At 39.5% G+C, this 21,600-nt stretch overlaps 1 protein-coding gene across 1 annotated transcript in view; it reads left to right on the forward strand.

The window, feature by feature from the left end:
- LRP2 (LDL receptor related protein 2) overlaps positions 1 to 21,600 on the forward strand; it is a gene marked incomplete at its 5' end in the record, with an annotated part of 201,882 nt that overhangs the window by 97,408 nt on the left and 82,874 nt on the right. The window contains 10 exons of the mRNA XM_081095525.1: positions 262 to 639; positions 1,832 to 2,080; positions 2,861 to 3,072; positions 3,819 to 4,003; positions 5,035 to 5,263; positions 6,611 to 6,788; positions 9,808 to 9,936; positions 13,353 to 13,519; positions 14,484 to 14,627; positions 18,581 to 18,690. Of these exons, the coding sequence (XP_080951651.1) occupies positions 262 to 639; positions 1,832 to 2,080; positions 2,861 to 3,072; positions 3,819 to 4,003; positions 5,035 to 5,263; positions 6,611 to 6,788; positions 9,808 to 9,936; positions 13,353 to 13,519; positions 14,484 to 14,627; positions 18,581 to 18,690 (1,981 nt within the window). The remainder of the gene's footprint in view (positions 1 to 261; positions 640 to 1,831; positions 2,081 to 2,860; positions 3,073 to 3,818; positions 4,004 to 5,034; positions 5,264 to 6,610; positions 6,789 to 9,807; positions 9,937 to 13,352; positions 13,520 to 14,483; positions 14,628 to 18,580; positions 18,691 to 21,600) is intronic.

Consider the following 21,600-nt stretch of genomic DNA (forward strand, 5'->3'; position numbering starts at 1 on the left):
TTCTTTTGACTGAGGGAATTTATCTTCTATTCAAGAGCTGTGCATCATGCTCTTTGTTGTCAGATCAACTAATCAGACACATAAAGATTTCTATTTACCACAGTGTTGGAGGATACACTGTGTACCATTTTTACATTTTAATATTTATTTTAGTCATTATTATAAACCTATCATTGATCCAAAACCATTTCCTATAGGGATTATATAAAAGGAGTTATAAATTGCATTCACAAGCCTATCTTCCCCATGCTTTTCTTTTAGCAACCAGGCCTCCCGGTATGTGCCACCAAGATGAATTTCAGTGCCAATCAGATGGTCTCTGCATTCCAGGGATCTGGGAGTGTGATGGGCATCCAGACTGCATCCATGGATCTGATGAGCACAATGGCTGTGTGCTCAAGACCTGCTCTCCATCCCATTTTCTTTGTGCCAATGGAAACTGCATCCACAAGGAGTGGGTCTGTGATGGGGACAATGACTGCAGGGATATGAGTGACGAGAAGGACTGCCCTACTCAAGCCTTTCACTGTCCCAATTGGCAATGGCAGTGCCCTGGCCATAGCATCTGTGTGAATCTGACTGCAGTATGTGATGGCGTCTCTGACTGCCCCAATGGGACAGATGAATCCCCACTTTGCAGTAAGTTCCCTGACCACAGTTTACTGGCCATCAGTTCATTCTGACCAGCAGCCTGCTGTGCATCACCATTGTCATAATCAACATGTAGCTTTTGAGGAAGGGATTTCAGTTCCTCTCTGAGTTCAAATCTGTTTAGGGATAAGCATCGTGATTCAAATAAATCATCACTGGATAATATTTCTCATTAAATCCTTTGCATTTGGTTCTGTGTTTGTACTTCTTTTTATGTAATCATTAAAAAAATAAGTCTGAGGCCATTAGATTCTCTAATTAAATTTGGTTCTATTGGTAATGGACTCAAAAGTTTCTAACTTTAATATTTTCTAATTTCAATCAGAACTTGCCACAAAACAAATGAAGTCCAGGGATTTGTGTTTGCTGTGATTAGAATTCTGTGATTGGCATGTAATCCTAATTACTGTCCTTTCTTTCTTCCCTCTTTAATCAATGCTCACTCTCAGATGAACCTCAGCCAGGTACGATTGCAAAGTATTTTTTCTTTTTATGATTTTATATGTCTTGTGTTTGTGCTGAAAATGTTCTAATCAATTTGACTTACTTCCCCTTCTAGTGCATGTTTTGTACCATCACTCTTATAATAAGTTACATGGAAATAGAGGGCATTTGCATTCCCGGGCATGTGAGCTATGTTTGGGTGGCTTCAGGCATTGCTGTTTTGGCTCTGAAACTAAAGAATGATGTTTGTGGACCTGTGCTCTCTAGTGTTCCAGCTGTGTTTCCCCTTCCATTTATTCACTTCCATAAACCTTACACCCCTTGCTCATAATGTCCGTCTTATCTTCTATTTCTATATGGGTAGAAGAATAACAGAAAGCAAATGAGAAGTAAGTTAGGTGTCTTTGCATGCTTGATCAATGATGGTTGTGTTTCTTGATGTCACCAATATTTCCTCAAGTTTCTCACATTGGACTAAATGGAATTATAATAGAGGGGTGTAGCGAAGAAAATGGTCCAAGTCCAATGGATGTGAAGAATAGTAAATCCTTAGGTCTATCAGAGCAGACACTGACTAGCCTGTGGAGTTCATGCAAGTGAGTGCTGCTCTCAGCTCTTACCTGGGTATTATGCTGAAGGTAGCCCTAGACTATATGACAAATATTTACAGCAGGGTGAACCAAAGAAGCAAAGATTCCTCACTTTTCCCCTTTCTTATTCTCTTTCTTTATTCTAGACCAGGAGAGCTGCTCAAATTTAAATGCTGGTTGTACTCACCAGTGTGTTCAAGGGCCCTTTGGGGCTCAATGCCTATGTCCATTGGGATACCTGCTTGCTAATGATTCTAAGACCTGTGAAGACATAGATGAATGTGATAATCCAGGCTTTTGTAGCCAGCATTGTTACAATACAAGAGGTTCTTTCCGGTGCTGGTGTGATAAAGAATACATGTTAGACACTGATGGGAAGACTTGCAAAGTTACAGGTAATGACTGAACTTGAAAGTGAGCTAACTCCAGTAAACAACATACCCCAAAGCTTAAGATCAAATGTGTTATATTGATATTTGGAAATGTTGATTAGGAGTCAAATGATGGATCTTGTACTTTGGAAAATTGAGGTCAAAACATATACAGTAGAAGATGCTTTTTAAAATTATTTAGAATAATATCAAAATGTTTTTTACATTATTTAAATATCTTTATATATTGAGCATAATGCATTCAATTTGCCCAATATTAGTTCAATTTCTATTATGTGAAAGTGATTACACTATATATTAGGATATTAATTCAGCTGCTTTAAATGACCAAATAAAGGAGGGCTAAAACAGAGTAGAGGGGATATTGTGAGATAATTAGATGTCTCTGACACAGCTGGATGCCTTTGGAAAAATTATTTGACATGATTCCTGCTTTCTAGAAGCCTATAATTTAGGAAAGAAGATAAGCAAAGTATAAAAGTAACTAGAAATAGGAAGAATGCAAGTATAGTTCACTCCATATTGAAATTTAGACAATATAATTAAAGGAAGAAAATATTTCAGAAAAAGCTTATTTTAAATACTCGTGCAAATCAGCTAACTATTTTGGCAAGGCATGGAATGATTAAAAATTTTTTTAATAGAGATTTTTGTTTTTTGCCATTACTATAGTTTGGAATTACATCTTCCTCTGTTACCAAAGCATTTCATTAAGTATTTGAGATGCTTTAGTTTTGTTTTCTTCCAGAATCAGTGACATTTTTGCATTTTCTTCTTTGACAGCATCTGAAAGTCTTCTGTTACTTGTGGCAAGTCAGAACCAAATTATTGCTGACAATATCACCTCCCAGGTCCACAATATCTATGCACTTATCGAGGGTGGTTCTCACATTGTAGCTGTTGATTTTGATTCTGTCAGTGGTCGTGTCTTTTGGTCTGATGGAACTCAGGGCAAAATCTGGAGTGCATTTCAAAATGGAACAGACAGAAAAGTAGTAAGTACATTTCTACTGACCTTTGGCCTAATTCCACTGTTGTGGGTCTCTTTGCTATTACTCTCCAGTGAGAGAAGATCCTACTGCGTACTAGGTAGCTCTCATATTCCCCTTTGGGTGGTATTGTACCCAAGAGGCCTGGACATTCACAACTCCAAATCTATGCGTGTTTTAGATAAGGAAGTGGTCTCTGAAGGCAGATCCATTGTTTTGAATTCCAGGCCACATGATGTAGAGACTTCACAAAATCTATGAGGTTCCCTTTGCAATTTTTTTTCTGGTGTATGAGAGCAGAAGGAAGCGCCAGGGGAGTTAAGAGATTGCTTTTCATAGTTTTAATTTAGTTATGTTTTTCAGTCTATCTCCCAATTTGTTTCTTGACCTTTGATGGATATGCTTCCTTTGCCCCTTAGAACTTTATTTTATAATCATTAGCACTTAATCAAGATATTACTTTTGATACCTTGGCATTATAAATTTTCATAGGATTGCCAATTTAGAGAATGGATAGAGCTTTTGTTAATTGGAAACACTTTGAAACCAAAATGAAACTACACACTAGTTCAATCAATTCTACAAAATCTTGTATGTTTTTCCTATAAAAATGTAGTGTTGATTAGTAGTTATCTATAAGGAATGACAAAATTTTATAATGCTCACAAAAGCAAATTAGATGCTGTATTCCAGATTTTCATGTTATCACCCATTCCCTTTAGAATTCACTCTTTATTCAATTTTGTCTTTAGGTACTTGACAGTGGCACCACCATGACTGAAAGTCTTGTGGTAGATTGGGTGGGTCGCAATCTTTACTGGACAGACTATGCTCTGCAAACAATTGAAGTCTCTAAACTGGATGGGAGCCACAGGACTGTGCTGATTAGTGAAAATGTAACAATGCCGAGGGGACTAGCATTAGATCCCAGACTTAGGTAAGACTTTTTTTTTCAATGATCTTGCCCTGACATGATTATCATGAAGGAAAAATAATAGGAGGATGATGTCACTGATATGCATATTATAAAATTTAAAATAACCTGTTGTTTAAACTTCTCTATAGAAGTGGTAGGCATCCAACTGGTTGTTGCTATCATTTCTTTATCTTTAATAGTGTTTGCCATAAAGTACACAAGGGCAATTGATTGTTCACTTTCAGACTGCATTGATTTATTAGCTTGGCAATACAATTATTGACATGATTATTGTAGAATTATATAATTAAGTTTCTAATGAATGTATACAGTAATATGCCGTAGATGGGCCAGCTTGCTATAACTTTGATACCTCATGGTTTCATTAAAAAAATAAACAAACAAAAGCCAGATTCTTCTGCTTTGGTTTCATGCTATTTCCTAGAGTTCCCTTTTATGTAATACAAGGGAGAAAATTTTTTCCTGTTGTTCCTAAAGGGAAGAAAAAGAAATTCTCCCACATGCTTAGAAACTTCTGCAGGCCTCCTCTCTTGAATTTGCTTAGATTCCCTAACTTAGATTCTTGTCTGCAGGATGACAAGTTGGGCAAATTATGTTCAGTGTGATACAGACTTCTAGATATTGCAGAGATTCAACTCCAGTGAAATTTATGATGAATCTCTGATGAGAAATAAATTGACCCTCTTAAACATGACAGGGTAGAAAGTCAAGGACAGGTGGATTTTTCTAGATCCATTATTTTTGGATTGTACAGAAACATGAATCGGCATTGAGACATTTCAGAGTCGTAATGTATGGCATGTTTTATGAACATTATAAAGAATACCTAGGTGGCTTGTGGTTGCATCATATCAACAGTTTTCCTTTGCAATGCTCAGAGGAAAGAGTAAGTTCTGTGCATCTATTCTGAACTGGAAATGAGTTATTTTAAGTAGAGTGTATATATGATGATGTCCTGTTACTTGAGATGACAGTTATTTTTCTGTGTTGAAATATGTCCTGTCCGATTGGTAACTAGTTTCTTTTCACAGTGAACATCTGATGTTCTGGTCTGACTGGGGCCATCACCCTCGTATTGAGCGAGCCAGCATGGACGGCAGTTCGCGCACTGTTATTGTCCAAGACAAGATTTTATGGCCCAATGGCTTAACTATTGACTACCCCAACAGACTGCTCTACTTCTTGGATGCTTATCTTGATTACTTAGATTTTTGTGACTATGATGGACAACATCGGAGGCAGGTGATAGCCAGTGATTTGGTAAGTTGGTAGTGAGGAAAAAAACCGGAAACTATAATAGTGACTGAGTGGAAAGCAGACAGAATAACACGAATACGAAGAACTTAATTTTTGTGTTACAGACATTGCATGCTCAATCCGGGGCATATTAACAGGAATAAGGGCCAATCCATCTTTTTTTTTTTTTACTAACTGAAAATGTGTATTTTTATTTTAGTTCATGATCAGATTGCTCGTGTAATTTAGTTGATTTGTAGGTGCTAATCTGTTGCTTCTGTACCTTTAAAAAGTGTTAAACAAATAGTAACAATTTAATTATATTTACATTCTCAATTAATCATAGCCTGTTATGTGCTTTATATTTTTATTTAGGAAATTCTATGGATTTTATTCTCACAAGTTATGGTAAAATACAGAAAATGTATTTTTTTCCAAAGAACTATTAATGACTTCTATTTAAGATTGTCATTATTTACAGTCTTGTGACTTGAAGAGACCCTGGGAGGGCCTCTCCACCTTCAGAAAATATGCATCTAAGCTGTATCAGATTTATGTACATCTGTGAGTGGCAGAACAAGATGGTGGGAATTGCATTGGAGAAGGAGAGATGATAATGGGGTGGTGGGGACCCCAGACCCGGCACTTCACTTTCTGTGCTTCAGTTTTGCTTTCATTTGTAAATGGGTGCCCAGTGTAATTACCAGAGTAAAAATGAAGACTAAATGACACATGCATGAGAAAGGATTTTGAGTGGTATAATGGGAGAGAGGTCAAGCAGTATAATTTTGGTCTGTCTCTTGAACAGTGACTTCCCTGTGTTTTTATTTAATAACTAGAGGCCCGATGCACGAAATTCATGCAAGGAGAGGCATTTGCAGCCCCGGTTGCTGGGGCCCTCGTGGCCGTGGCCCTGGCTGCCTTGTGGCCCTGCCCCCCGCCTACACCCGCCTTGCCCTGGCACTGCCCGCTTCTGCTTCTGGTTCCCTGATTCCGCAGAGCCCCTGATCAATTGCCCCTCAGAGGGTGGCCTGGGCCTCCCTCTTTGGGGCGATTGCGGAGCCCTCCCCCCTTCGCATTGACCGCCCTCCCGGCCCCTGGCCTGGGCCTCCCTCTCTGCAGGGCAATTGTGGGGCGATGGTGGGCCCCCGACCAATCACATCACACCCATCTTGGCTGGCCTGGTGCTAGTGTGTGTCTTAGCGTGGCCGCCTGGACGGGCGTTCTGCTGTTCGGTCGATTTGCATATTATGCTTTTTTTTACTATAGATTACATGCTAAAGGAAACCATCTATTCAGCATCCTTTTCTACTTTGTTTCCCTTGGTTTTTATTTCTGGGTGAGATCTCCTTGTTCTCTTCTGCCTCGCAGATTCTGCGGCATCCCTATGCCCTGACCATCTTTGAAGATTCGGTGTACTGGACTGACCGAGCAACTGAGCAGGTCACTCAAGCCAACAAGTGGCATGGAGGGCAACAGGCCATTGTCATTTATAATGTGCACCAGCCTCTTGGGATTGTTGCGGTTCATCCTGCAAAACAGCCAAATGGTAAATGAGAGACAATCGAGAGAGACAGAGAAACACTCTGCCTGAAAATAGCTTGAAAACACTTTTTCTGGAAATGTAAAATGCAATGAATTTTCTTTTCCGCTTTACCAACTACTCTTGTCCTAACATTTCCATTACTTTTATTTACCATGGAAAACTCAAATCTTGTATGTAACAGCAGCAGGTCTAAATTGTATCATTTTATTTAGCAATTGGCTACTGCTTCTGTGAATTTTCTGAGTCTCAATTTCCTCCGCTGACAAATACAGCATAGACCAGATACACAGTCCCTTTTATCACTACCACCTATTTTTAGGACTTATTTATTATGGCACCATTGCCCTGTAGGTGCTCTGCTATGGCTACCCCATCTTCCTGGAGTGCCTGGTGTAGGTGGAGAGGTGATTTAAAAATTTGACTTTGGTAGTGTGAGGAGGAATAAGTCACTCTTCTCTCCTCATAACTCTGCAGTGGATTCTCATCACGTTCAGAATCTGGCCCCTGTTATCTCCCTGGTCTCTTCTCCCACTTACTTACTCTTGTCACATTGGACTTCATTGCATTTCATTGTGTCCTGAAGCATACCAGGCAACTTCCCACCTCTGAACTTTTTGCAGAGTTTACGCCTGCCTTAGGCCCACCTGCCTCCCAGGGATCGTATCTTTAAGTCATTGTATCTTTTTCTTTTCTTTTTTAATATCTTTATTGGTTTCAGAAAGGAAGGGAGAGGGAGGGAGGGAGGGGGAGAGAGAGAGAGAGAGAGAGAGAGAGAGAGAGAGAGAGAGAGAGAAAGAAAGAGAGAGAGAACAACATCAATGAATAGAGAAATCTTTGATTGGCTGTCTCCTGCACACCCACTCTGGGAATTGAGACCACACCCTGACCTGGAATCGAACAGTGACCTCCTGGTTCATAGGTCAATGCTCAACCATTGAGCCTTGCCAGTCAGGCCCCACCTCTGAACTTTTGCACTAGCTTTTCCCCCTGCCTGGAATATCTCTCCTCTAGATTTCCACATCAGTTGCTCCTTCATGTCATTTAGGATTCTATTAAATGCTCCTGCTGGCTCTCAATCACCCTACCTAAAATAGCCTTCCCTTCTCATAGTTATTTTGCTGTTTATCCTCATATTCTGAAATCACACAATTTATTTATTTATATTTTTAACTTAAAAATATATATTTATTGATTTTTAGAGAGAGAGAGGGAGGGGGATAGAGAGATAGAAACATCAATGAGAGAGAAACGCCATTGATCGGCTGCTTCCTTCATGCCCCCTACTGGGGATGAAGCTTGAAACCTGGGCGTGTGCCCTGAGCAGGAATCGAACTGTGATCTCTTTGTTCCTAGGTCGATGCTCAAGCACTGAACCACACTGGTTTGGCCCTCACATTTATTTATTTATTTATTTATTTATTTATTTATTTATTATGAATTTATTGGGGTGACATTGCTTAATAAAATTATAGAGATTTCAGGTGTATAATTCTCTAATATATCATCTGCATATTGTATTGTGTGTTCACCCCAAGTCAAGTTTCCTTCCGTCACCATTTATTCTCCTTTTACTCTCTTCTACCTCCTGAAATCACACAATTTATGAGTTTAGTTCTGCCTCCTTTGCTAGAATATCTGTCCCATGTTTACAGTATTCCCAGTGTGTGGAATGGTGTTTGGTATATAGTGAAGGCTTAACATTTTGGAGTGACTGAATGGATTAATAGATCTGACAGGGTATGTAATAAGAACATGTAAGGTCTGGAGAACATCCTGTGAGCTTGGGATACACACAGGATCACTCTTGTCAAGGAGCAGAGACACACAAAGATGTCATCATTAGAAAAATAAAAGATTGTTATGTAACCAAATTTGGCCAACAGTGCGTAATTGTAAAGGTCACATAGGGACACACACCTTGATTTCATTTAATGTGAAAAGGTCTCTTTTAGGTCAGGCAAGGAGACAGTAATACTTAGCATCATATTTCCATACTAAGCTCAGGAGTACTCAGCGGCTATTAGTTCATAATCCGGTATTGACAGGATTGATCTGTAACCTTGGGCAAGTCACTCCTCCTTCTTTGCCTCTTATGAATTTTATGATGAAAGCTGGGTGTTAGGGAAGGCCAAAAGAGTCAAGGAAAATACCCAGACTTACAGAGGTAACTTCATGTACTTGTGTCTTCAAATACTAGGGGCCTCTCGGGGACAATAATAGTGTGACAGAGCACGTTTGAAAATCAACCGAAGGACTTGTTTGCATGCATATAAGCATAACCAATGGACATAAGACACTGGGGGTTAGGGGAGGCCAGGGGATTGTCAAGGGCGGGGGGGAAAAAAAGGACACATATGTAATACCTGTTGTAATACTTTAAGCAAAAAAAAAAACAAAAACAAAAAAAATAAAAATGTACTTGTTTAAATTGAGATATAATTTGACATATATTAGTTTTAGCTGTACAACAAGATTTGAAATATGTATATCTTGTGAAATGATTACGACAATAAGTTAGTGAACATCCATCAGCACACACAGTTACAAAAACATTTTTGTGATGAAACTTTTAAGATCTACTCTTGGCAATGTTCAAATGTGCAGTACAGTGTTGTTAACTATAGTCATCGTGCTGTGTATTACATCCTCACAATTAATGAGCCTTATCACTGGAAGCTAATACTTTTGACCACCTTCACCATTTCACTCACCCCCACCCTCTGACTCTGGCAACCAGCAATCTGTTTTCTCTGAGTTCATTTTTATTTATTTTTATTTTACATGTAAGTGAGATTATATAGTATATATCTTTTCTGATATATATCTTATTTCACTTAGCATAATGCCATCAAGGTTCATCCATGTTGTTGCAAATGGCAGGATTTCCTTTCTTTATGGCTGAATGATCTTCCATTGTGTATGTGTATATATAAATATGTCACATTTTCTTTGCCCATTCATTCTGTGTACTTCTATGTGGGATTTTTCCATTCAGCGATGCTTACTTCTCTTTCTATTGCAGATGTAAATTCCTGTGCCTCTGCCCCCTGCAGCCACCTATGCCTGCTTTCCTCAAAGAGGCCACAGCTTTACTCCTGTGCTTGTCCCTCTGGATGGAGTCTCTCTCATGATTCTGTGACTTGCCTGAGAGGTACAGTATGCCCATTAAGTGTGCCCGGACGGTGGCCTTGCCGTAGTCTGTGCAATTCAGTGTAAGCTGTAAACCACTTGCTGATGGAGTGTGTGCTGCATTCCCTTTGATTCAGCAGTATCTGGGGAGTGTATGTGTATGGGGCGACTTAATTGAGTACTCAGTTGTTATATAGTTTCTGAATATAAAGCTAATATTATGTGTGCATGTGATTCAACAGTCCTAGCTTCATATTTTCTCTTACCTGGTTACAGTTAGACAAGCTATGGTCATGGAAAGTTCCAAATTCTGCACTTAAGTCAAAATTCTTCTTTTTTAAAAAAATTTCTTGTCTTTTTATTGAATTAACTGGGGTGACACTGGTTAACAAAATTATACAGGTTTCCGGTGCACAATTCCACAACACATCATCTGTACATTGTATTGTGTGTTCACCACCCCAAGTCAAGTCTGTGTCCATCCCTATTTATCCTCCCTGTGCGCCCTCCATTGTCGATCCCCCCAGCTATCACTATGCCACTGTCTATGTCCCTGAGTTTTCTCTTTTTTTCTCAATCCCCTCACTCCTCCATACAACCCTCAACCCCTATCCCCAACAGCTGTCAGCCTGCTCTCTGTATCTAGACATCGGTCTCTGTTTTGCTTGTTTAGTTCATTAGATTCTACCTATGAGTGAAATTATATGGTACTTGTCTTGACATTACTGTATGGCTTCATTTTTCAGGATCTTGATCTCATTTTTATTTTCATAGCCAATAGCCAATCATGAGTGTTGTAGCTTAGGTCTTCCCACTCCAGTTTCAATACCTTTACTATTATTATCTGACACTCTAAAAATATGTTTCCACTGTATGAAATATTTTAAGTGATTATTTGAGCAATTTAATCTTTACCTAATCCTAGATATTTTACTGGGTTGATTGAAGAATATGTGAAGGGTTATATTAAGTACTTTAGGGAGTAAGAAAGAAAGGAAAAGATGTAGTCAATCTACAAAAGAGATTTCTTCTGGAATTTGCACTTGATCTATTTAAAAGATACGTTTTTATTGATTTCAGAGAGGAAGGGAGAAGGAGAGAGAAATAGAAACATCAATGATGAGAATCATTGATCAGCTGCCTCCTGTACGCCCCTGACTGGGGATGGAGCCCGCAAACTGGGCATGTGCACTTGACTGGAATGGAACCCAGGACCCTTCAGTTCGCAGGCCGACACTCTGTCCACTGAGCCAAACCAGCTAGGCTAGGGCTATAACAAATTATTTTAAAAAATCATTCGCCTTTGCTTAAAAATCTAAAAAGTTATAAATTCAAGTTTCTTTCATTTCTCAGTAAAGAGGAGTGAATGTGTTTTGCTACTCACAAAAATGGCTGTACATAAGTTCAAACTGAATGTTTAATGTTAAAAAAATTCCTAAAGAAAGAGAAACTAGAGTCCTAATCTAGAGGTAGATTTAGTTTTCAAATGGAAAATACATGCTGAGTCTAGGAAATTTATGGTGTTTACAGATTATGCAGATGTAGGCTTATTCCATGTAATATTTTGCAATGATACTTTCCTGATGAAGGATTTTAATTATTGGTAATTCTTACAAAGGGATTGGCATTTGCAATTTTTCTTCAGACTTATTATGAAGCTAATCTTTGCTGACATTGTTTAATTTAGTGTGTCCTCATTGTCTTTCAGCAGGAGATTAAACTGGGCTATAGACATTTTGGATACAAAGCATTCTTTCACCACAGATTCTTGAACTGTGCATTGGGGATTGGTGTAATCAGTATTACTATGATGGTGATTGATAAATGTCAACTCTACATAGTACCTTTGGTTGTTTCACAAAAATTCCACTAGTGGTTTTACCATGGGCTGAGTTTAGTGAGGTGGAAATTTTTCAGTTTCCCAAATGGTTTCTCTGTACCAGTTGGATAACTAAGTGTCAATGTGTGTTGAAAGTTACACATTTTTTCAACAAGAAGCTTAGAGAACTTGTTAACAATTGTAGATGAAAACATTTTACTTGACCTACATATTCAATAGCCTTTACCAGGGTTCCTCAAACTACGGCCTGCGGGCCACATGCAAATACAAATATTGTATTTGTTCCCGTTTCATTTTTGTACTTCAAAATAAGGTATGTGCAGTGTGCATAGGAATTTATTCATAGTTTTTTTTTTAAACTATAGTCTGGCCCTCCAACGGTCTGAGGGACAGTGAACTAGCCCCCTGTTTAAAAAGTTTGAGGATCCCTGTCCTTTACAATAGTGTTTACTGTGTCTGGCATATCTTTGGAAATGCTTATGTGATAAGGTTAAGGGAAAAAGCAGATAGCCCTGGCCAGCATGCTCAGTGGTTAGACTATCAGCCTGCAAACCAGCTGGCCTTGGGTTAGATTCCTGGTCAAGGGCATGTACCTAGGTTGCAGGCTCCTCCCTGGCCGGGGCCCAGGTCAGGGCTCATGCAGGAGGCAACCAATCGAAGTGTCCCTCTCACATTGATGTTTCTCTCTGTCTTTCCCTCTCTCTTCCAAGCTCTCTAAAAATCAATGGAAACATATCCTCAGGTGAGGATAAAAAAAAAAGAAAGAAATGTCATATCCTATGAAAGAGACATCTTGAAAATGCCTAAAGGAAGTTGTCATTTTTTCATGGTGAAGGGACTGGAGTCTGTGTTGATGAAAACACCTTGGCAGCTGGCAGTGGCAGCAGCAGCAGGGTGATGGGAGTGGTGCCTTCCCCTGATCAGCCCACAGAGGGAGGCCAGACTGTGGCTTAGGCTCACAGGGAACAGGCCTAAGCCGTCAGTTAGTAGGACATCCCCTGAGGGCTCCTGGACTGTGAGAGGGGGCAGGCTGGGCTGAGGGACACCCTCCCTGCCACGCCCCTTCCCCCCCCCCCCCCCCCCCGTACATGAATTTTGTGCTTCGAGCCTCTAGTGATAAAACAAACGCACTCTTGAATTTCATTCATTTAGATTTTTTTTTTTTTCAATAAGGGCACTATAGCTAGGATAAGATTATCTTTCAAAAAGTACTTCATTGTATTAAGGAGACTAAGTGAACTGATAGTTTGAGTAAAATATTATGAGGATGTTTAAGTTTCAATATACAGATACTTTTTGAGAGATACTGTTTATGTATTCACCTATGCACCCACACATTTATTCATTTATGTGATCATTCATTTAGTTACAAATATTTATTAGGCAATTATTATATACCAGACTCTGGGGACATAATAGTAAATCAGACATAGTCACTGCCATTTGGGATATAATATATATTGTACATTATATTTATTGCTGCAATGCTGCAATTATATTTTATTTCATTAAATGGTAACAATCCACTGCCTTTCATTACTCTAAGTGTCTGGGAAGAGTGGGATATAATTTTGACTGATACTCTGTTATTTTCACAGATGATCAACCTTTCTTAATAACTGTAAGACGCAGTGTAATTTTTGGAATCTCCCTTAATCCTGAGGTGAAGAGCAATGATGCTATGGTTCCTATATCAGGGATACAGAACGGTTATGATGTTGAGTTTGATGATAGAGAGGAATTCATCTATTGGGTTGAGAATCCAGTAAGTTTTGAATACCATTCAAAATCTGTAACTTGTTCTCACAGAGCCTGCACTGATACCTCCTTATAGGCAAACGTTTGCTGGGTGGATAAAAGGGCAATGATCCAGTAATACTAAATTACCACTAAATAATTTTTTTGATTCAGTGAGGGATATAAATGGGAGGTTGTCCTGGAGCAAAGATCAGAAAACACTTTAGCTTTAGAATAATAAGCACACTTAAGCTATTGGGCATTTTTTATTCATGCAGCAAGTACTTATTAAGTGCTTACTGTTTGCCCTGCACTGAACTAGCTGATTCCAATTGCAGAATACATGCCTAGAAGCAGCAGTCACAAAGATTGTTCTTAAGGAGCTTTAAGCTTGTAGAAGATATTAGACTAACAACAATGATCACAACTCAAGACAAAAAGCAGGAGCTCCCTAGGGATTCCAGGAAAGCATTTGTTGTGACTGCTGGGGCCTTCATTCAAATCTTTGCCTCGAGAATAAAAAGAAAACTTCTCCAATCACTTTCCCATTGTGCCCCCTCCTCACCCTTTAGGGTGGGGAAGGGGCAAAGAGAATACAAATGAGGAGAAAGAGAAGATTATGTGTTTGCTATTCTCCCCACTGTGCAAAACATACTTCTGGCCTCCTGATTCTCACCTGTGACTTGGTTTATTTTTATGACTCTGGCCCGTGGTAATTAACAAATAAATCTCTGTAGCCAGTATCAGAGATAGTCTGAATGGTGAGCCTTGTGTATTCCCGTGACACACTTAAAAATCAGTGTTTTCAAAGTGTGGCTGGCATTAGCATTGTACACAGTGAGGCCATCCAATGGTGCTGAACCTTGGCCTTTTCTGCAAGTCTGAGGAGTTTAAAGAGACATAGCAGCCGGCAGTAGCCACAGTGAAGGAAGTGTTTTCATGGAGAAGATGTGGCCTTGAAACAGCTCACTTCTCCATGTCTTTCTTTCTAGGGTGAAATTCACAGAGTGAAGACAGATGGCACCAACAGGACTGTGTTTGTTCCTCTGTCTAGTTTGGGCGCTTCTATGAGCCTGGCCTTAGACTGGATATCAAGAAACCTTTATTACACCAATCCTGGAACTCAGTCAATTGAGGTAATGATTCCATAATACTCTGTACACAAACACTAGTTTCTGATTCATGTAAAATCTATTCTCAGGAAATACTTTCATGGAATTTTGAAATTATTTTTAAGCAGAAACAAAAACGAATAGATATTTGTATCAAAGCTAAAGAGGAAAACCAACTTAAAAATAAATTTTTGAAACTTTTTTACTGACCTATTTTGTTTCCTCCTAAATATCAATGCTAACTTGTTCCTGTTAGGAGGATTTGAGATATTTTTGTAAAAACAAGAAATAAAAATGATGTAAGAATTCAGCATAAAAGAAAGATTATAATAGCAGGGAATTTTCATTATCTCTTCTCATCAAATCTTCAATGCTATTTTAGTAGTAAACCTAATTTATAGGTTAGCTCTGTTCTAAGATGAAAATCTTTCTATGGCTCCAATATAGTTTTTCTAACAGTGAAACAGAAAGTAGGAACTTGATTCTGATTTCTTTGATACTCTCCTCTCTGCGATAACTGTTCTTTTTTACTCTAATTCCCAGAAGAAATTCTAGATGGGGTGTAGGTATGAAATCACATGAAGTAGATCAGAAGTAACTTGACTAGCATTGATTTTCTCCACTCTGGGACAAAGTTGAAACATGTGTGTGTGTGTGTGTGGGGGGGGGGGGGAGGGGTTTATTAATTTATAATAATTTTGAAAGTGAAAATTTCTAAAGCAAAGGGAGGGGCTTGTGAGAGGGCCAATTAGCAGGGCTGAGTGGAGTGACAATCACTGCTCTGGATTAGGCACCAGCTAGTAAGGTTGTTCTCTTTGGAACATTCAGAAAGAGAAATACTACAGATGAGGAAGGCATACAGCAACCAAGTGGCTAATTTACAGCAGATAGGAGGAGCTCACGTCAGCCAGTGCTTTATAATTTACAAAGGGCTTCCACAAACATCATCTCATTTAATCTTCACGACATTCCCAAGTGCAGGCAAGTGTAGTAACCATGTACATTGAGCGGGACATTTGCAATATGCACAAACATTAATCCCCCAGAATTTATTAAACGGGGTAGAATCATCAACTCTTAACATGAGGGGAAACTTGGAGGCTCATCTGTTTCAAGCCCTTCATTGTTTGTTTTCCCTCCCACAAATATATTTTTATTGATTTCAGAGAGGAAGGGAGAGAGAGAAACATCAATGATGAGAGAGAATCATTGATTGGCTGCCTCCTGCACACCCCCTACTGGGGATTGAGCTCACCACCAGGGCATGTGCCCTTGACTGGAATCGAACCTGGAACCCTTCAGTCCGCAGGCTGACACTGTATCCACTGTGCCAAACCAGCAAGGGCAAGCCCTTTGTTTTTAAAATAACAATCTGAAGTCCATAGATGTTAAGAATTTGGCTTAACTCGGAAGTGTTCTAACTTTCCCCTGTTACAAATCACAACTCCAGCAATTGGCCCGATTTCAACTCCCTTTGTCAGTGACAGAAGATATTTGTTCATAATGTCAACTGAAAATATCACCGGCCATCAAAACATAGGCAAAATTTACAGCTCAAGAACCTTAACATGGAACTTACATCTCTCTAGACTCCACTCAGTGCAAAGCTCTTAATTCCAAATGACAATCTGCTCTTATTCTATCTCTTGGTCTCTTGCCTTGTTAATGGGGGCCTTCCCTTTTAGACTGATAGTTAGCAGGAAATGTGTCTTCTCCATCAGTGTTAGGTAGAATGAGAGGTACCAGTTGACATCCGTATGGATAAGGCCGCTTTATCCATATAAACCTGAAGTTTGTAATTGTTCCCCAATGCAGTGAGGTACTGAGAAAAGATCATTTGCTCTGGAATCCAAAGGCCTTGCTTTGAGCCTGGCTTGCTTGCCCATTCATTCAACAAACACAAGTAAATGATTTCTATGGATCAGTCCCATGGTTAGTTCTGGACATTCAAAGATAAACAAAACATTTTTTTTCCTGCTTTTGAATAATTTACACATCTGCATGCCAGACACATAAGTACCTTTGCTGCAGTGTGATAAGTACTGTATGGCACCAGCAGTGAATATAAAGTGTTGTGTGGTTGGGGGCAGAGGTTATTGTTGAGTCTTAAAGGATGACCAATATTTATTTCTGTCAAATGAAGAAGTAGGGAAGAGGCAACCAAGATAGAGAAAAACACTCTATTCAAAACCCTGAGATATGAAGATGCATTTTGTGACTGGGGAGAGCAGTGTGTTTCCTCACAGGCTGTTTGACTTTGGGAAAATTACTTACCTTCTCTGAGCCTCTCTTTCCTTACCTGTAAAATGGGGTTAGTAGCTCAATGAGGAAATGTACTTCATGACACTAAGGTGGCCTATGAAGACAGTGCCCTAATTCCCTCAAGTCACAAATATATTTAGAATATCCATAAAGACCCCTGACAATAATGATTCAAAGGTAAATTGCCTTTCTAGTCTTTTTATTGTTCTTATCCTTTGGTGATATCTACTGTGACTCTTCCAGGAGAAAGTTAGCTTGCTTAAGAAAACAAGAATAGTGTTCATTGTTTACCTGTACAATATCTGTTCCAGCACAAGAGGAATTCAGGTTCAATTCCCATTTCAGGATAAAAGAGAAACACTTGAGAAACTGTTTTCCACTAGGGGTAGCTGTGAGCCCATTCACTAACAGCAATTTTTTAGTTGGAAAGTGAGGCTGACAGAATGGCTTGACATATTCCACAAGGAAGGAAATTCCCTTTGAAATAAAGAGATCTGTAGGCCTAGGAAAAGGAGAGAAATTATAGTAGAAAGAGGCAAATTGAAAAGAGAAAAATTATCTTAGTCCAAGTAGGAGAAAAAGAAAGTTATCAGAGAAGAGAAAATTTTAGAGAGAAGTGTGAAAGAGAGAGAGAGAGAGAATGTGTGTGTGTGGGGGGTGGGAGAGATAGAGTGGGGGGAGAAAGAGAAAGAGAAATACATGTAGCAACAGAGAGAAAAACATAAACACAGATACACAAATAACTATTTGCACTGAAAAACAATTTTATAGAAACACCTTCATGCAAATTAACAGACATTTTCTAACTTACTACTTGTTTCTCCCCTCAGACCATCTCAGGTGCATATTAAAATAGCCTTGCTTCTAGAAAAACTGCTTCTAGTGCAGTAATCCATATTTCTCTGTGATGTCAGGGTTCTTTAGCATTGTGATTATTACATAATAGCAATAATAATTAAAAATAGATAGCATTGGGAAAGACACTAAATCTTTTAGGCCTCTTTTTCTTTAATATGGGCATGTTATCTCCCTCACAGGATTAGCCCATTAAGTGGACCAATACAAAAACAGGAAACATTTAGCAAGTTACCATGTGTGTGTTACCTCACTGTCCTGTGAGCTCTATGTACAAGGTGCCATTGCCATCCACATTGAAATGACAAAGAAACTAAGTTTAGATAAATTTACTTGTCTTAGGTCATACAGTCAGAGCTGGCAGGGCAGGGATTTGAACTCCTGTATTTTAACTCAGACTGTTAATTTGGAACAGAATTCACTTTAAGTCTGTGTGAATTCACACTGTGTTTGTAGTGATGGGCTACTGGGTGCTATGGCCTGGTTACTGGGATTCATGAGAGCTATGGGATTCCCGTTTGTCTTTCAGAATTTCCTTTTTCTAAGGGCAGTTTTTGTAGTTTCTTTCTTTTCCCCCCATTTGAGTCTGTCTTTTCTTTATATACATTTCCCCTCCTGAAATTTAGGTGAATTGAAAATAGGAATTTGAGAGGTGATTTTACTTTTCTTGCTCTCATTTTCTATTGAGAGGATTTTCTTTGAGCCCAGAAATGCAATTAGGAATTACTGAACCTCCTCCATAACTCCCATTTGTCCCTAATCATGCTTTGGAATTTGTTGTGTCTTAAGTTCTCCTTCATCTCAGCTTTCTTTTTTTCCCCTTATGAAATCCAGTTCTAACAAGTGACTCTATGCTATAGGTTTTGACACTCCGGGGAGATGTCAGATACAGGAAAACACTGATAACCAATGATGGGACAGCTCTTGGAGTTGGTTTTCCAGTTGGCATAACTGTTGATCCTGCTAACGGGTGAGTGTTAATAAACGGCACATGCCTGCTATACAGCACCATTCTTGTAAAGGTTATGATCTGATAAAATGGAAGATTTCAGACCTAGGACATTTTCTGATTTCATATGCCAATATTTGAATAATATAGATCTCAGTGAGGAAGAGAAATAGCTCTGTGGTATATTTAATGTGAAGGATATAATATATATTTTGTTCTTTGTTCACCCACATTGGACTGAAGATTAATTCCAAATAAGTAAGAATTTCAGGGATTTAAAAATAGAATTATAAGAATGAGCAATACATTCTGGGAGAACCAAGATGGCGGCATAGGTTAACGCCGGAGTTTGCTGCTTTGAACAACTACTTCAAAAGTGAAACCAAAAAACAGAAGGGACATCACCCAGAACCACAGGAACGCTGGCTGAGTGGAAGTCCTACAACTAGGAGGAAAGAGAAACGCATACGGACACTCAGAGGAGGCGCAGTGCTGAAGTCAAATTCTGAGGTGCGGAGTGCGCGGTTGGCGTTTTCAATCAGGAGGGAGTCGCAGACTCTGAGATCCAGATACAGGCGAGTCTTTAGGGACCCAGACTCAAACGGGAGAAGCGGGACTGTCTGGCTTCGGTCAGAGCGAGTGCAGCTTTCTCTCCGAGGTTTGCAGCTGTTGCTGGGACTCAGAGAGGCAGAGCCCCTGAGGACAGGACTGAGAGCCGCCATAACTGCTCTCTCAGGCCCACCCTGTTGATCCTGTGCCACCCGCCCCGCCCAAGCCCTGAACAGAGGCATTTGCCGGATAGCCTCAGGCAAAGGCTAGATTAGCACCTCCCTAGAGGACAGAAGTTCTCTCACTGCTGACACAGCTGATTCTCATAGCCACTTGGCCTGGAGGTCAAACCCTCCCTGGTATTAGTTACAACAACCAAGGTTTAACTATAAGACTGCGCACAAAGACCACTAGGGGGTGCACCAAGGAAGCATAACAAAATGCGGAGACAAAGAAACAGGACAAAATTGTCAATGGAAGATATAGAGTTCAGAACCACACTTTTAAGGTCTCTCAAGAACTGTTTAGAAGCCGCCGATAAACTTAATGAGATCTACAAGAAAACTAATGAGACCCTCGATGTTATATTGGGGAACCACCTAGAAATTAAGCATACACGGACTGAAATAACGAATATTATACAGACTCCCGACAGCAGACCAGAGGAGCGCAAGAATCAAGTCAATGATTTGAAATGCGAGGAAGCAAAAAACACCCAACTGGAAAAGCAAAATGAAAAAAGAATCCAAAAATGCGAGGATAGTGTAAGGGGCCTCTGGGACAGCTTCAAGCGTACCAACATCAGAATTATAGGGGTGCCAGAAGATGAGAGAGAGCAAGATATTGAAAACCTATTTGAAGAAATAATGACAGAAAACTTCCCCTACCTGCTGAAAGAAATGGACTTACAGGTCCAAGAAGCGCAGAGAACCCCAAACAAAAGGAATCCAAAGAGGACCACACCAAGACACATCATAATTAAAATGCCAAGAGCAAAAGATAAAGAGAGAATCTTAAAAACAGCAAGAGAAAGAAATTCAGTTACCTACAAGGGAATACCCATACGACTGTCAGCTGATTTCTCAACAGAAACTTTGCAGGCCAGAAGGGAGTGGCAAGAAATATTCAAAGTGATGAATACCAAGAACCTACAACCAAGATTACTTTATCCAGCAAAGCTATCATTCAGAATTGAAGGTCAGATAAAGAGCTTCACAGATAAGGAAAAGCTAAAGGAGTTCATCACCACCAAACCAGTATTATATGAAATGCTGAAAAGTATCCTTTAAGAAGAGGAAGAGGAAGAGGAAGAAAAAGGTAAAGATACAAATTATGAACAACAAATATGCATCTATCAACAAGTGAATCTAAGAATCAAGTGACTAAATAATCCGATGAACAGAATGAACTGTTGATTATAATAGAATCAGGGACATAGAAAGGGAACGGACTGACTATTCTTGGGGGGGAAAGGGGTGTGGGAGATGTGGGAAGAGACTGGACAAAAATCGTGCACCTATGGATGAGGACAGTGGGTGGGGAGTGAGGGCGGAGGGTGGGGCGGGAACTGAGAGGAGGGGAGTTATGGGGGGGGGGAAGAGGAACAAATGTAATAATCTGAACAATAAAGATTTAATTAAAAGAAAAAAAAAAGAATGAGCAATACATTCTGATTGTGAGTGAATGTGGAAAACTTTAAGGGGTTAGATAACACTTGAAAAAGACCTTGTAGGAAGAGAAGGCTTCTAAGTAGGTGGAGAATGGGTTGCAACTGGGGAGTGGTACTTGAAGCCAACTGAGCATTGAAGGTGCAGAAGTGTGGGGGTGGTATTTATAGTGCCTGTGCAAAGAGCTGGAGCTAGAGGCTTAGAGAGGGGGCAGTTCACCAGATGGGAGATACAGCAGATAAAGTCTTTTGGGGACAAATCTTGGAGAGCTTTCATGTCATGTTGAGGAGTTGCACCTGATTCTTTAGAGAAATAAGAAGCCAGCAGGGAATTTGGAGGAAGGAAGTGATGGAACCAAGTCTGTATTTCAGAAAGATTGGTCAGGATTGGAGTGGAAGAGGACAGGGGCAGGGAGAACCGGATAAGATGAAATTAGTGATATGGACTAGAGTCCTCTGGTCTCTTTGATTAGTTATTTCATTTTATGCTGTATTATAAACTAGAATAATAAATTATAAATAAGAGCATTGACTTTTTTAAAAAAACAGTTAAAACATCCCACATGTATTTTGATTTTCTGCTTGACAGCAGATTCTCAGGCCTGGAAGGGAACGGAAGAAGTAATTTATATTAGCTCTCTGCTTCAAGTAAGGATGATGTGCAAATCAATCCCAATTTTAAAGGCTACTAAAAGCAAAAATTCTATTCTATGATT

This window comes from Myotis nattereri (assembly GCF_964212035.1).
Source record: "Myotis nattereri genome assembly, chromosome: 7".
Lineage (NCBI taxonomy): Eukaryota > Metazoa > Chordata > Mammalia > Chiroptera > Vespertilionidae > Myotis > Myotis nattereri.